Source organism: Cercospora kikuchii, assembly GCF_019650295.1.
Source record: "Cercospora kikuchii DNA, contig_00001, whole genome shotgun sequence".
NCBI lineage: Eukaryota > Fungi > Ascomycota > Dothideomycetes > Mycosphaerellales > Mycosphaerellaceae > Cercospora > Cercospora kikuchii.
In genome coordinates, this window is record NW_025408582.1 from 2,729,380 (window position 1) to 2,744,138 (window position 14,759).

Sequence of the window (14,759 nt, forward strand, 5' to 3'; positions counted from 1 at the left end):
CGCATCAACGATCGCACCGCCGCAATTATGGCCGAGAAACGAATCAAGCGGAGAAAGCTCAGTCATGAGGGCGATGTGAAGCCGCAAAAGCCAGAGCAGGACGTCGCAAGCTCACCTGAGCCGGAAGAGCAAGAAGAGGCGAATGGCAACAGCGAGAACGTCTCCAAGAAATTCTCTGAACTAGGCATTCGTGAGGAGCTTTGCGATGCTTGCGAGTCGCTGGGATTCAAGGAAGCGACTGCGATCCAGAGAGAGGCTATACCGATAGCACTGGAAGGGAAAGATGTGATCGGACTCGCAGAGACAGGATCGGGAAAGACAGCCGCCTTTGCGCTGCCTATACTACAGGCACTGCTCGAAAAGCAGGATCACTATTTCGGACTTGTTCTTGCCCCGACTCGCGAACTCGCATACCAAATATCGCAACAATTTGAGGCGTTGGGCAGTCTGATAAACGTAAAATGCGCGGTAATAGTGGGAGGCATGGACATGGTTCCTCAGCAGATTGCGCTTGCGAAGAAGCCTCACATCATTGTCGCAACCCCAGGAAGATTGATGGATCATCTGGAGAACACAAAAGGCTTTTCGTTGAAGAAGCTGAAATACCTGGTCATGGACGAGGCTGATCGATTGTTGGATTTGGACTTTGGACCTATACTGGACAAGATCTTACAAGTGCTGCCTCGAGAGCGACGAACGATGCTGTTTTCCGCGACAATGTCTACCAAATTGGACAACCTCACGCGAGCAGCACTTCAGTCGCCAGTCCGAGTGTCGATATCGAGCTCCTCGTACCAGACCGTGAAGAACTTGAAACAGAACTACATTTTCATTCCTCACAAGTTCAAGGACATCTACTTGGTGTACTTGCTCCACAATTTCGCAGGTCAGACCTGTATCATTTTCACACGGACGATCAACGAAACACAACGCATTGCCTTCCTACTTCGAGCTCTCGGCCGAAGCGCCATCCCTTTACACGGACAAATGAATCAATCAGCTCGTCTGGGAGCACTGAACAAATTCCGCGGCGGATCGCGAGACATTCTTGTCGCTACAGATGTCGCAGCTCGTGGTCTCGATATCCCCTCTGTGGATCTCGTCGTCAACTATGATCTGCCTCCGGACAGCAAAACTTACGTGCATCGTGTCGGTCGTACAGCTCGAGCAGGTAAAGCCGGTGTCGCGATCTCTATTGTCACGCAATATGATGTAGAGGTGTATCAACGGATCGAAAAGGCTCTTGCTAAGAAACTGGAGGAGTACCCTACTGAGAAGGATGAAGTCATGGTCTTCGCGCCGCGGGTGACGGAAGCTCAGAGAGTGGCAATAACAGAGATGAAAACTGAGCATGAGAAACGAGGTAATAAGAAGGGTCAAGGTATCGCAGGGAGAGGAAAAGGCGGAAAGAGAGATCGAGACAATATGGATGCTGATGAGGGGTGAGTTGTTTTCCCGAGCATTGATGAGACTTCATATATCACGAAAGCAGCCATGTCTTTCTGAAACTCCATTCATGCGCAATTCCATCCAAATCTCTATGCACCAAATGCACAATGTAGACATTGATTATCCCACCTCTGTCGCTTTTCTACAACGAGTACTTGAACAATGGGCTCTTGTTACCCATAAGCTCCAACTCTTCCTCTCCATACTTCGCAATCGCCTCCTGCTCCGTGATATGCTCATTTCGCTTGTTGTGACTCCAGTACAAGAACTCCAACAGCAGTGCTGCCAGAATACCAGCGCTCGCGAATCCGAGCGAGCTTCCGAAACCGGTGGGATATTCCGGCTTCTCACGTTCCAAGAAAATGAACGAACCAGCGAAACCTCCGGAGTTACCGATCATGATCATAAATGCGATTCCAGCAGCTCGCTTCTCCGCGCCCGCGAGGTTGTTGATCGTCCAGGAGTTGTTCCCGGGGATGATAGGATAGAGACCGATACAAGCAAGACAAACCATAACATAGCAGAGCGGAATGTTGTCTCGGATCTCTGCTGCGTAGGCGAAGAGGACGGAGAAGGAGATGACGAGAAGGCTTTGATGGCCCACAACGAATGGCATTCGCCACGCGAGTCTGTCTGTAACGACAGCAGATGTGACGGCTGCAATGGCACCGCAGATATAAGGCGGTGCCGTGAGAAGCTGAGCAGTAGTGCTTGTGAAGCCCATCGATTGGACGATGGAGGGCATGGTAAATTTGAGGCCATAGTTTGGGACGGTGTTGGACCAGAATACGATACCTTGGAGGTAAAGTTGCCAGTCTGTGACGACTTGCTTGATGATGCGCCAGTTGATTTTGTTCTTGCGGCTTGGATCGGTGGATTTTTGGGATGTTTTGACTCCGCGATACGCGATGTGGCTGAGTTCGAGGAATTTGGTTTCGTCGGGGTTGAGCCACTTCGATTTGGTGGGTGAGTCTGGAAGGAGGAAGAAGCATGAGATGCCTAGGAGGACGGAGAGTAACCCTTCGAGGATGAAGATCCATCGCCAGCCATTGTACCCGCCACTGTGCTCGAGGTTAGTGTGTACTCGATATCGGTAATTGTGTGACGCACGTCCTCGAAGCCGAGATACGCAACGGCCAGGAGTGCGTTGAGAAGGGACTTACAGTCCTCGCATCTGTGCAATTCCTGCTGCAAGGAGGCCACTGAATGCGCCTGAGGCAGCGCTAGACATGTAGAACATGGCCATGCGTGTTTGCGTTTTATGCGGTGGATACCATTCACTGACCAGCCACATCGCTCCAGGAAAGAAGCCGGCTTCAAAAACTCCGATGAGGAAGCGGGTCACCAAAAGGCCAGCGAAGGATGCTGTCACGCCTGACAGAGTCATAATCTTTGATCGTCAGTGGAAACTCGAACTGTAGCGCAGCTCTGTTGATACTCACAGCACCCCAGCATGTGACAAGAATGCCAATGTAAACACTGGGCTTCTTGAACTTGGACAGAATCATGTTGCTGGGTACTTCGCACAGCACGTATGGGATGAAGAAGATTACGAGTGCGATGTTGTAGTCGTTGCCGGACATGCCCAAGTCGTCTTCAAGGCCTCTGTGCGTGAAGTCAGTTCCGTCTCAAGTGCCGCAATGCTTTGTCCTCCTTACTCGATTTTGGCATTTCCGATGTTTGCTATTGAAGATCAGTACTGGTCATGCTGTGAATCTCTAACTAGAACTCACCCCGGTCAAGATGTGCTATAAGATAGAGTGCTGCCAGCATAGGCACCAATCTCCTGTCCACTTTGTGGTAGATGCGATTGGCTTCCTTGGGATCGATGTTACTGAGCCATAGTCGTTCCTCGTCCGTGAGGCCCTTGGTCTTTGGTGGTGGGCCATTCTCTAGATGTGTGACAGCGTCGATTTCCTTCTCTTTCACTTCGACATCAGAGTCGCTTCGACTTGGACTGTGCGCCATATCACTGTCGAGATCGGTGACAAATCAAACTAGCAGGATAATCATCGACATGTAAGTAGATAGGAGGGACTAGAGAACGATGCGGCTCCGCGTATATTTGAGAGCCATCTCAGCCGCCACTGATGCTTCGCTTTTACCCTAGGTACTCCTCACACGACGTTCATGCTTCAGCACGCGACTTGCCGTTTGTCCACACGTAGATTGTAAGGTTAGCTAGAGATCGCTACCGCAGACCCAGCCCGCAGACTCGCGAGAACATCGAGAGGAGCAGCCTCCAAGCGAACGGGAATGCCGCATTGGCTGACGAAGGATAGTCATGAATGATGTTGCATACTCCAGACACGCTGTCGGTATTGGAGGCTCAAAATCGTGGCGTCTAATTGTGACGTCCACATGCTCGGCACGTGTCTTAGGTGCGGAGAGGAGGTCTTGGAATTTCTTGGGACTCACGATCACACGTTGCTGGTGCATGTTGTGGACCCTGGCCAACCCCAGAACGCGGATCAAGCTCGAGGTGAAGACTTGCAGAAGGCTGCTTTTTTGGAGTCAAGGTGGTGGGCTGAGCCTTGGTCGACCATTTTGATGTCATGATTCTGGGTTGAACTTCGGGGACAGTGGTCAGCCAGGGATATTGCTACAGTATATAAGGGATTGTGTCAATTGTCGGCCATTCTGGAGTTGCTCAATAGGTGAGGTACTTGGCTTTGGATTGCGTGGAAACAGCATTTCTTTTGGGCATGTATCGGGCGTTTCGATCAGATCCGGCAGGAAGGAGTTCAGCCAAGTTCACATGGCGATGTCAAGCGTGTCTAGTCTCGCGCAGAATCAGCCGTGACAAAAGCGCAACGCAATACCAGAGTGGACGACTGCACGCCCCCGAGATCAGTTCCGTGACACAGGATAGCACTTGGAGGAGTAACAGGACTATGCCTGGCCGGTGGTCGATCACCTCTGGTCAGCAACCACAGCGGGCAATTTTCGCCATTTTTGATGTTTCTGTAGCTTCCACGGGACAACAGCGCACGTAACTCCCCGTATTCGATTTAAAACGCGATGGTGGCCTATCGCAGAGTCGTTTGAGGATTGACGGAAGCAAGTCCGAAAGTCTCGGGAAGTCGCAACCCGCCAAGAAACTCAGCTGGCGCGTCCGCTGTCACACCTGAACCTTGCCCAACAATCACTCTTCTGTTACAGTTCCTACTCGGCCACCAACAGTTATATTTCTCCATAGCCATGCCTCCAGACGCACTACAGACGAAGCGTCAGGCTGGCAGTGCTCAATGGAAGTGCCTGGAGGCACTTCCCGAGCACATAGCAGGTTTCTGCCAAACTCTATCAGAATGACGTGTACCCGAGTCGATTCCTCAGTAAATATGTCGTTGTAGACTAACGATCAGGTAAGAGTGCTGTCTGCTAACTACACCAACAATCATGGCAGATCAAAAGCGAGACCCGAAGCCACAGGAAGGGGGTCAAAATGGCCCTTCCGAGGCAGAAATCCGCCAGGAGTCTGCGAAAGCTGCTGAAAAGGCACTTGAGGCACAGAAAAAGGCAGAGGAGCTCAAACAAGCGGCCCAAGGAGCTGCAGATGCCGATGAACGCCAGAAGCTGATGGAGGAAGCCATCGATAAACAGATCGAGGCCGAGTCCTTCGGGAAAACTGCAAAGTACATGCGAGGAGGCGCATTTCAAGGCATGTGCGTAGGCGCTGGCTTAGGCACAGCTCCTGGTCTCACATTAGGAGCATTGACTGGCACCTTGGTTGGCGGTCTTACATCAACAATCCTCGGAGGCCTGGGCGCTGGACTAGGAAGCATTGTCGGCTGGGCTCATGGGCCCTTCTGGAACATGGGGCAGGTCATCGGGAAAGGTGTGAGGAAGGTCACTGGTGATCTACCCAGCTGGGAGGCCACGGATGAGCAGAAGAAGAAACTGGAGGAGATGATTTCGCAAGCAAACCAAGAAGAGATGCCAGGCGCAAAGGAGCTGCGAGGTATGGCGAACGATGGCTGGGACGGTGCCAAGCATCAAGGAAAAGCCTGGTATAAGACGGGAGCTTCTTATATGCCCGGAAGCAGGCCCTATGCTACGGGAAAGGCATCTGACGGAGCATGGCAGTCCACGATACAGGCCAAGCAAGACGACGACCCAGTGCGAGCGAGTCCGGACACTGTTAAATCTGTGAAACAGGCCAGTAGACGATCGCAGGCCCAGTCAGAGCAGCGGTCTACAGATCCGACTTCTGCGCAGCGAGTAACAAGCACCATGAAGAGAGCTTCAGGACCGACACCCACTACGGAAGCAAGAAAGCAGCCAAGAAAATTGGAACGAAGATCAAGTCGGCCTGGTCAAGATGCAGATGTCACTCAAGCGAAGCGCGGCAACCCTCGCAAGCTGGAAGTTCGCTCGTAACAAGGTGCCCTTGGCTTGCAAATGGTACAGGACCTTTGCAACATGTGGAAGGGTTTCGTCTCAACTGGTCCTAACGCGGAGTCGTCTTGGCGTCCGTCATCCCGCCCCAGCTCCAAATGCTGTTTCCAGACACCGCACTTGGTAACCTCAGCGGACCTTCTGACTCAAAACTCAATGTGGAAGGCACTGTGATACTAGCCGCGCGTGCGGGCCGACTGTTCGGGTCCGTTGACAATTATAACAGTGTTCTGGCATGCGCTTTCAAGGCCTGATCAACTCCTCCTCGTCCATGACCTTTCTCGTGTGAAAACGATCGCCTAATTCATCACAATGCCCGCGCGAAGATCCAAGGAACAAAAGGCTGCCGAGCTTGCAGCTGGAGGGGGCTCTGCATTGACGGTAACGGCGCAGCAGAGTCGCTTCCACACAGAGATGGATGAGGACAACAACCGCAAGGAGGTCTGTCGGCTACAGTACACATGAAGTGGTCATTCCGTTGACGGGTATCGAAGATCGTAGTGAAGGACCTAAGCATGTCGCTAGGGAATCGTGAGCTGTTGTCTCACGCCGACTTACAATTGCAGCGAGGTCGACATTACATCCTTCATGGCCGAAACGGGATTGGGAAGTCAACGCTACTCAAAGCCATCGCGGACGATCAAATTCCAAACATACCGAGGAGTGTAAAAGTGCTTCTCCTCGGACAGACCCAATCGAATGTCGAGGACGAGTTGGAGAAGCTGGACCTCTCCAACACAAGCGTCCTAGAATACGTCGTCCGCAGTGACCAGCAGCGTGAAACATACATGCACGAAGCCAAAGTGCTATCAGCAGCATTGGAATCAACTGCGGATCCCAATGTAGCTGTCAAAGCCTATCGTCAGATACAGCATGAAAGACTGGAGCGCAGAGTGCACGTCATTCGACAGCTTGCGTTACGCAGAAGTGGCCCAAAAGGCAGGAGAACGCGTGACGAGCAGATCAAGCTTGAAGAGGAGCTAGAGAAATCGGAAGCCAGGCTGGAGGACGAAGTCACTGTGGACGAACTCAGTGAGAAAAGCCACAAGGCGGCGGAAACGCTCACAGATGTGCAGACTGCGCTCGAACTTATGGATGCTGATGGAGCAGAAGCCAAAGCACGTTCAGTGCTTCTCGGTCTAGGATTCAGTGCAGAGAGCATTGACCAGCCGCGATCCAACTTGTCTGGAGGTTGGCAGACGCGATGTAGTCTTGCCTGTGCTCTTTGCCAGTCAGTAGATCTGCTGCTGTTAGATGAGCCTACCAATTTTCTGGATCTTCCCTCGATCATCTGGCTCGAAAGATCCCTCGCCGAGATAGCCGATAATACGACAGTCATGGTCGTCACCCACGACCGAGCTTTTGGTGATGAAGTAGCCGAAGAGCTTCTTGTCCTCCGACATCAGCAATTGGAACGCTTCAAGGGTAACCTCTCTAACTACGAGATGCAACGTCTGAAGACATACAAGTATATGACGCGAATGAAGGAAGCACAAGACAAGCAGAAGAAACATATAGAGGGTACCATTCAGAACAACATTCAAGCTGCCAAGCGGGCCGGAGACGACAAGAAGCTTAAGCAAGCTGCCTCTCGCAAGAAGAAGTTGGACGAGAGAATGGGTCTGGAAGTTTCAGCAAAAGGTACTCGTTTCAAGATCAACAGAGATCTGGGTGGTTACTATTTGACAAATCGAGCCGGAATCGAGATCCCTACGTTCGATCCCCCAGCTGAGCTGAAAATCCCAGCGCAGCCTGCCGACCTACGCCACCCGGGTAGTCTCGTCAGTCTCGAAAAGGTCAACTTCTCCTACACTGTGGCAAAGAAGAAAGTCCCGATCCTAGCCGACATCGATCTCACAATACATCTCGGCGATAGAATTGGCATCGCAGGCCTCAACGGCAGCGGCAAATCGACGCTCGTCTCTCTCATCATGGGTCATACCTCCGCCGAACCTTCTAAGCCCATGATACCAAGCTCGGGCACAATCACCAAACACACTCGCGCCCAATTTGGCCTCTATTCCCAACAAGCCGCCGAAGAGCTCGAAGCCATATCTGCTGCCAACCCGCAAGCTACTGCTCTTTCTCATCTCATGGAACACATTGGCCCCTCATTCTCGGAGCAAGAAGCCCCTGGTATACTGTCTGGCGTCGGACTCTCCGGAAAAGTCGCTTCGGACGTCCCCATCTCGCTGCTCTCAGGTGGTCAACGAGTTCGACTTGCTCTCGCAAAACTCTTACACCACCCTCCACATCTCCTCATTTTGGACGAAGTCACGACGCATTTGGACACAGATACGATTCAAGCATTGATTGGAGCGTTGAAGACTTATGAAGGAGCAATACTGGTTGTGACGCACGATCGGTTCTTCATGAAGACGGTGGTGGAGAATTGCTCGATCCGCTCTCTCGCAGGGCCAACTAGGCCAGAGGATGAAGAGTCTGAAGACAGCGAAGACAGCGAGGAGGATGAGGGAGATCAGGTGAAGCGGACAAGAGTGGTCTTTAGGCTTTCGAAGGAAAAGCTGAGGAAACTGGAACGTGGAATGGAACAGTATGAGGAGATTGCAGCGAGGAGCGCGACAAAGCTGGGAAAGACGTGAGCACAGCTGTGGGACCGTATGTTGCTGCTCACAAAACAGCAAAGTTCAGTGTCATGACTACGACAGGCCCCCTCCCATTCCTCACATTGAAACGAAAAGCACTATCTTCTCAACCTTTCTTCTTTATTCCAATTCTCACATATCCCATCTCTCCTCTTCGCTTCCCACCAGACGCCTCAATCTCCCAGTCCTCAGCTTTCTCCGTCACTTTCAACTGATTGTCTTCGGTCCACGAAGTAAAATACTCGATCCTGGCGATCTTCTGCTCTCTGGAATAGACCTCCACCCTTCCCTCCACCCCTTCGAAAAAAGTATTTTCGGACACAGTGTGGCCATACGCTATCGACTCCTGAGGTCCAACAATCCGTCGAGCCAGGTCGTAGGATTGAATCGCCTTTCGATAGGCGACGTCATCTGCTTCGAAGAGGTAGCCTGACCAGCGACCATCTTCGGGAAATTGGAGTTGGAAGAATGCTTCAGGGGACTGGCTTTCGTTTTCGAAGAGGAAGTGGACGAATGAGGATCCGGCCATTTTTTGTGTATCGTAGTGAATGAAAGGTGGTGCTTGGTCTTTCTTTCAGCACTCCTGACGCTTGGCTTAGACTGTGGAAGTGTGTCAGACGTAGCTCTATGCCAAGATGAATATTTCGTCCTAGTCCCTGCGAGCGATAATTTTATTCTCGACTCGTCGCGATATGAAAGCTGCAACGTTTGCCACGTGGGTCTCACGTGGCTTCCGCCTCCACTTTGGCTTCTTGCGGAGTCACGAATGTGGCTGTGGTCTCGACTCGGCTGTAGCTGTGAACGCGATAGAGCTCTTCATCTTGGCAAGATTTGTGGCTTGATGGCCTGATGCACACAGCTTCACCTCTTTTGGCTTGTGTACTTTTGATGCACGCTGGAAGCCTTGTGGATAATTCAAGCGACGCTCGGAGAATGGTCCTTGCAGCTCGACATCTGATCTCCATGATGCTGTGACCTAGAAAGCTAGCGTAGTTGGACAAATTAGGAAGAACGCAGTCGTTGCTGCTATGGCCGGCTTGCATGAAATACTTCATTCCAATCGTAACATCATATATCTTAGGTATCGCCCTTCAAGCCATTCACACTCACCGCACTCTCAGGTCAGCAGACGCCTTTCACTCCACCGATAATGCATGCCTTGTCCCCACACCTTTCGCATCTACAGCTCAGCCCTGACGCCTTTTCAGCCTCTCAACTCCTCAGCGCCCTCAACCTCTCCCCCAATTTATCCTCCCTCTCCTCCTCATGCTGCGCTGGAGCTTGTATCCCCTTCGCAGGCGTCGCCCCAGCCATTTCCTGACTCAACTCCACACCCGCCTCATCCGCAACCTGATTCATCAAACGATCCACATCCTCCTGCGGAGTCCCCGTCGCAGTCGCCGAACTCGTCGCATTCTCATAGTATCCCGTCGCAACATCGAGGTCCTCGAACTGTGTTTCGAATTTGTCCATTACGGCGGAGATCTGCGGGCATCCTCCGTTCAGTACAATTACCTGAGATTCGTGTTCGTGTGCGCGAGAAGGGGCGAAGACTCACCTTCTCCAAATCCATACTCTTCATCGCCTGATCCATCCCCTTGACCACATTCGCCATACTCCCTGTAACCTGGCGCATCGTAACGGCGGTCTGCACCCTTGAACTCACAGCATCGATACGGCTTGCCAGCGTGAGGAGTTGTAGGTTCTCATTCTTCTTTCGGATCGCATTCCCGGCATAGATTTTTGCTATGTCGTTGTGGCCTTGCGAGATTGCCTAAATGGTGAATCCTCGACCCGTCAGAAGGCGGTTCTTGCGGCGTGGAGGTAGGTGATCTAGCCTCATACCTTTTTCAGTTTCGCCTTCTCGGTCTGCTCATCTTTGCTGGCTTTGGCTGCCTGGCGGTTAAGTTGCTTCGCTGTGAACTGTGCAAGTTAGTGTCGGCGCGGGGTCGCGAGGGACGGGCGGCGGGCGATCGCAGTTGGGGTGTCGGCGGTGGAGGACGGACCTTCAGATTGAAAAGGGCTTTCTCGAGTCCGGACATGGCGTCGGTGTGCAAGTGGTTGTGCTGATAAGTGGGAGGCTCAGTGTGTAAGTAGCTGCGGCAGAGAGTCGAAGTGGGCTGGAATGCGGTCGTGCATGACGTCGGCTTCACATGCCGACACTCGCCGTCGCGAGCCACGTGCTGAAGAAAGCCACTTTCTAGACAAACAATTTGGATGCGTACTTCATATCTATCATATGCAACAGAAAGAAGGCTCATGAAAAACGCCATCTAGAACGGAGTGGCCAGAGCACTTCGGCCAAACTTTTGATGCTGATACAAGGAAGGCTGTCATAGCCGCCTGCTTTCTCGTCGCCCTCGCCTCGCTATGCCACGGCTACAGGGATGCCACAGTGCGCGTGTCTAAAATCATATTCGTACTCATCTTCCTCCATGTCAGTCCTCTAGACTCCGGAATAAGGTCGTGTGTTACCAAAACCGTCATCGTCTTCGTCAAGTCGTCCAGTATTAGGGTTGAGCTGTCCTTGTCCAGGCTGCTGTTGCCTGTAAGGATTGCTCGTGCTGCGCTGTGGGAGCTGGTTCATTTCTACCGGAGAGCCGAAACCCGTTGGCAGAGTGCTCTGCGAAGGCTGGTACTGCGGTGGCTGGGTAGCGATGTTGGGCCTGTACGGCGCAGTGTAGCCTGTGGTGGACTGCCCGACTTGTGGTTCCTGAATGGAGGGCACACTAGGTCCGCCACCTCTGACGCTTGGCTTCCTCCTACCACGCGTGTTCGCACGCTCCAGAAGGCCACGTACATCGTTCAGATCTTGCTGATCGTAGCTTGGCCGCTCTCCGAGCGTGCTCGTGCTGTCATCGCGGCCCGTAGCCCACGCGGTGTCTCGGGCATCGTCTCTCGCCGGATCACGAGCGTTCAGTCCACCAATGGCCGGGTCCTGGAAGCTAACGCCAGGAGCACTTCTTGCTGCGTTCTCGCTCACTGCAACTCCGGAGGCCTTGGCCTCCTCGATCTTCTTCGTTGGCACCAGGCGTGCTTTCTCCCTCTCATCAGCCGTGTGCTGTGCGTTCTCCTTAGCTTCCGAATCGGAGATAGTGACAGCATAGTTCGGGTTGGCCGCGCTGCCAGCCGCATCAACGCCTCCGCCTGGTCCGTAGATAGGCACAGCGCGGAGTGCAGCAACCAGTGCGCACATAAACTTGCTGCGTCTCGCCGCGCGAAGCGTCTCGTTCGACCAATTGCTCTTGTGTCGAATCTCAACCTTGAGCTGTAGCTTGGACATATCTGATGTACCAAGCACTTCGACCTCCACATCGGGCTGGAAGTCGCGGTTGTTTTCCTTGTCCGTGACAAACTTGTGAAGCTCATTCTTGAGGATCTGGATATCATCGAAGCTCGTCTCGAATGCAATGTCCAGGGTAATATGCTCGGTCTGTGCGGTACTACGGCTGACGTTGTCTAGTGACAAGCTGTTCAGAACCACATTTGGGTATTGGCAAAGTTGGCCAGTCTTGGTTCCGTACGCTCGCTTGAAGACAGTGTAGAGCAAGCTGATGTGCTCAACGACGAAAGCCTCGTCCTTGATGTCGATACGATCACCGACATCAAAGGGATGCTTGACAAAAAGGAAAATGCAAGATCCGAGAATCTCCTGTGCGGTGACGGAAAAGACGAAGGACAACGAAAGAAGCGCTGTACCGGTAGTGGCCAGGGTGGTGACGAAGTTGGTGTTGAGGAACGCAATGAAGATGAAGACGACCGCGACCAGCACGACCGTGCACAGCATACGATCGAGGACACTGATAGCTTGCGCAACGTCAGCCATGGAGTTGGCGATCGCCTTACGCTCGCGGCCCCATTCGACGACTGTCTGAATCATCTCATCAAGCGAGATGTCACCGTTTCCATCACGGTCCAGGTTGTAGTATGCCTCTTCCGCTTCGTGGCGGCGATCTGGCCCAAGAACTTCGATGATGTCTTCCTCGGAGAGTGACTCGCTGCCTTCGACGACCAAACTCATCCAGATTCGGCGAGCCAAAGCTTCGGAAGTGCGCTTCTTCTCGAGAGCCTCCACAACAATGGAATGAGAGCTGTTCGGGTTGAAGACCTCCTTGCCAGTAATTTCCGATGCAACATTGCCGAACGCAGAAGTAACCTTGTCGCCGACCCGTCCGACAGTCTGCAGCATCTTCATAGGAGTGGCAGACCCAGAACGGCGGTGATTGTGTGCCTTCTTCTTTCCTCCGAAAACAGCCAAATTGATCTGATCCGCGATAGCATAGTCTTCCTCTGCGAACTCCCGGCAGTATTGCGGGAAGATAGCCTTCGAGGCATCGTACAGCAATCCGAGGATGTAGATTCGTCGCTTAGAGTCCTTGATCCTGCCGTTGAACTGCTTCGCGTGGTAATTGATGCTGATGAGCTGAATGATCGTCTTCTCGCCCAAGAACACCAGCGTGCACACCACACTCGCAGCCAAAACCTTCTGCACAATGTCCACCCATGTACCAGCACCGGTGTTGAGAGCGAATCGAGCCTGACTGTTGTACGGGTTCCTCGTCATCAACGGCTTGAACGTCGCCAAACTCGTGACAGCCCATCCGACCAGCGAAAGTGGGATCTCGAGCTTGCGAATGACGCTCGCGTATTTTCTGACGCCCGAGCTCACCACTCCGACCAGCATCTGAAACACGAACGGCAAGAAGTGGGCGAGCAGCTTGCTGACCCACAAGCTCAACCAGACCACTTCGACCCATGTGAAGAACCAGACCATGCGCACACCAGCGATCTTGGGCGAGCGCTCGTCGCTGTAGAAGCTGCCCACGATGATTGGAATTGCAATCAGCAGACCCAGAGGCAGCACGTAGACGAAGTACCGCGTCACGATGGAGAAGTTCAAGATTTTGTTGTAGATCTTGCCCATCGTCGTCAATGTGTCGGCTTCTTCTTCATAGCCCTTCCGCGCATCGTTCTGCGTCTTCTTCCTACGACCTCGGAAGAAGCCTCCTGTGCTCTGCTTCTCATTGATCGTGTTCGTGGTTTGCAGATTCTCAGCCGTGGCACTCGCATTGCGAAGTCCGCCGCCACTGCTCGCATGGGTTTGCACTTGCTCGAGTGGAATGTCGATGGTCGCGTCATTGCCGCCGTAGGCCGCGTTGTTGCTGTAACCCATATTGTCGCCGTGGGTTGCAGGAATGGGCTGGAAGCCTTCGCGAGAAAAGCGTTTTGTTTGCGAAGGGCGGGCGTGAAGGTGGGATGACATGCTCAAGGATGAGCTGCCGCCTCAGGTGAAACTGCCTGGAAGTGGAAATGAAGGTTCGCGCGAGCGAGTGAATGCGCGTATGGTATTCAACAGATCCGCGGCCGTCGGTGAATCTTTGAGCTGGTCTAGAAACAGCTTGTGAAGCTAGCCAGCTGCAGTCGTTCACCGGGATTGATAGTGCGCCTGGCACCCCGGGGATTGGAGGATAGTGGCTTGTAGTGAGATGATGTGATTCGGGGGAGCGAGTGAGAGACTGAGACTGAAACGCGCGGGTGCAGTCCGCCGCAGGCGAAAGCAGTTTTGTATAGATGACGTCCTGAGGGTTTAGTCAATGGCGGGAGCTGGAATCCCTGTAGCGAGTGAGCGGGTGTAGGAGGAGGGAGACGATAGGAGAGGAGGATGCGCAAGGAGAAAGAAGAGCTTTCCGGTGGTCAGGAATGCGTCGTGGACATGTCGTCGAGGCAGCCCGAGTTTCATCGATGGCGTACGGTGCGCCATAGAAGGCCCATCATGCCCGTTGGCTGCGCGTTCCTGCACCGCGGCCACTACGGATGTGGCGCTCTCGCTTCTGCAGGAGAAAACTTCCATCAGCTCCAAGGCTCATGCCGGCTCAACTCTCATGATCAGGGCATTGGAGCTGCAAGACGACGTGGCAGACATCTCGAACTGTGTACCAGGTCAAAATCTTCACTATCATGCAGCAAGCACTGTTCAACTCACGCTCTCCACTTCAACACGACCAGTTCCCAGCAAATTGGTCAGAGAAATGCTTCTTTCAATGGTGCAAGTCCTCGGCTGCTATTGCCGTGGACCGCCAAGCACTTTTCTCGCTTTCTCCAGTCGGGAAGTCCGATCCTGATCGAAGACCCTGATTTCTGTCAAAATAGCACGGCGATACGCGCCATTGCGTGTCTTCCTCAACATTCAACATCGACATCATTGTGCTCACACGGCTGTAACGTCGACGGCGATCATCTGAATATAGCATATTCCCCTAGCCACGCGCTGGTGGCAGCACAGTAGCATCGGGACCACCAAGACAC

At 53.0% G+C, this 14,759-nt stretch overlaps 7 protein-coding genes across 7 annotated transcripts; 3 read left to right on the forward strand and 4 right to left on the reverse strand.

The window, feature by feature from the left end:
• Positions 1–27: 27 nt before the first annotated feature.
• CKM354_000103400 (uncharacterized protein) lies at positions 28–1,446 on the forward strand (the record flags this gene model as incomplete). Its single annotated transcript, XM_044796143.1, has 1 exon — positions 28–1,446. One exon carries the CDS (start codon positions 28–30, stop codon positions 1,444–1,446), a length of 1,419 nt encoding a protein of 472 aa, XP_044652078.1.
• A 145-nt stretch (positions 1,447–1,591) lies between these two features.
• On the reverse strand, positions 1,592–3,417 carry CKM354_000103500 (uncharacterized protein; the record flags this gene model as incomplete). Its single annotated transcript, XM_044796144.1, has 5 exons — positions 1,592–2,510; positions 2,613–2,839; positions 2,892–3,054; positions 3,108–3,132; positions 3,183–3,417. 5 exons carry the CDS (start codon positions 3,415–3,417, stop codon positions 1,592–1,594), a joined length of 1,569 nt encoding a protein of 522 aa, XP_044652079.1.
• A 1,431-nt stretch (positions 3,418–4,848) lies between these two features.
• CKM354_000103600 (uncharacterized protein) lies at positions 4,849–5,829 on the forward strand (the record flags this gene model as incomplete). Its single annotated transcript, XM_044796145.1, has 1 exon — positions 4,849–5,829. The coding sequence occupies one exon, from the start codon at positions 4,849–4,851 to the stop codon at positions 5,827–5,829; it is 981 nt and encodes a 326-aa protein (XP_044652080.1).
• Positions 5,830–6,159: 330 nt separating this feature from the next.
• Positions 6,160–8,450, forward strand: CKM354_000103700 (uncharacterized protein; the record flags this gene model as incomplete). The annotated part of the gene is made up of 2 exons (XM_044796146.1): positions 6,160–6,288; positions 6,342–8,450. 2 exons carry the CDS (start codon positions 6,160–6,162, stop codon positions 8,448–8,450), a joined length of 2,238 nt encoding a protein of 745 aa, XP_044652081.1.
• Positions 8,451–8,559: 109 nt separating this feature from the next.
• Positions 8,560–8,982, reverse strand: CKM354_000103800 (uncharacterized protein; the record flags this gene model as incomplete). Its single annotated transcript, XM_044796147.1, has 1 exon — positions 8,560–8,982. The coding sequence occupies one exon, from the start codon at positions 8,980–8,982 to the stop codon at positions 8,560–8,562; it is 423 nt and encodes a 140-aa protein (XP_044652082.1).
• Positions 8,983–9,665: 683 nt separating this feature from the next.
• CKM354_000103900 (uncharacterized protein) lies at positions 9,666–10,495 on the reverse strand (the record flags this gene model as incomplete). Its single annotated transcript, XM_044796148.1, has 4 exons — positions 9,666–9,938; positions 10,012–10,227; positions 10,299–10,376; positions 10,460–10,495. The coding sequence occupies 4 exons, from the start codon at positions 10,493–10,495 to the stop codon at positions 9,666–9,668; spliced, it is 603 nt and encodes a 200-aa protein (XP_044652083.1).
• A 404-nt stretch (positions 10,496–10,899) lies between these two features.
• CKM354_000104000 (uncharacterized protein) lies at positions 10,900–13,716 on the reverse strand (the record flags this gene model as incomplete). The annotated part of the gene is made up of 1 exon (XM_044796149.1): positions 10,900–13,716. The coding sequence occupies one exon, from the start codon at positions 13,714–13,716 to the stop codon at positions 10,900–10,902; it is 2,817 nt and encodes a 938-aa protein (XP_044652084.1).
• Between the last annotated feature and the right edge of the window lie 1,043 nt (positions 13,717–14,759).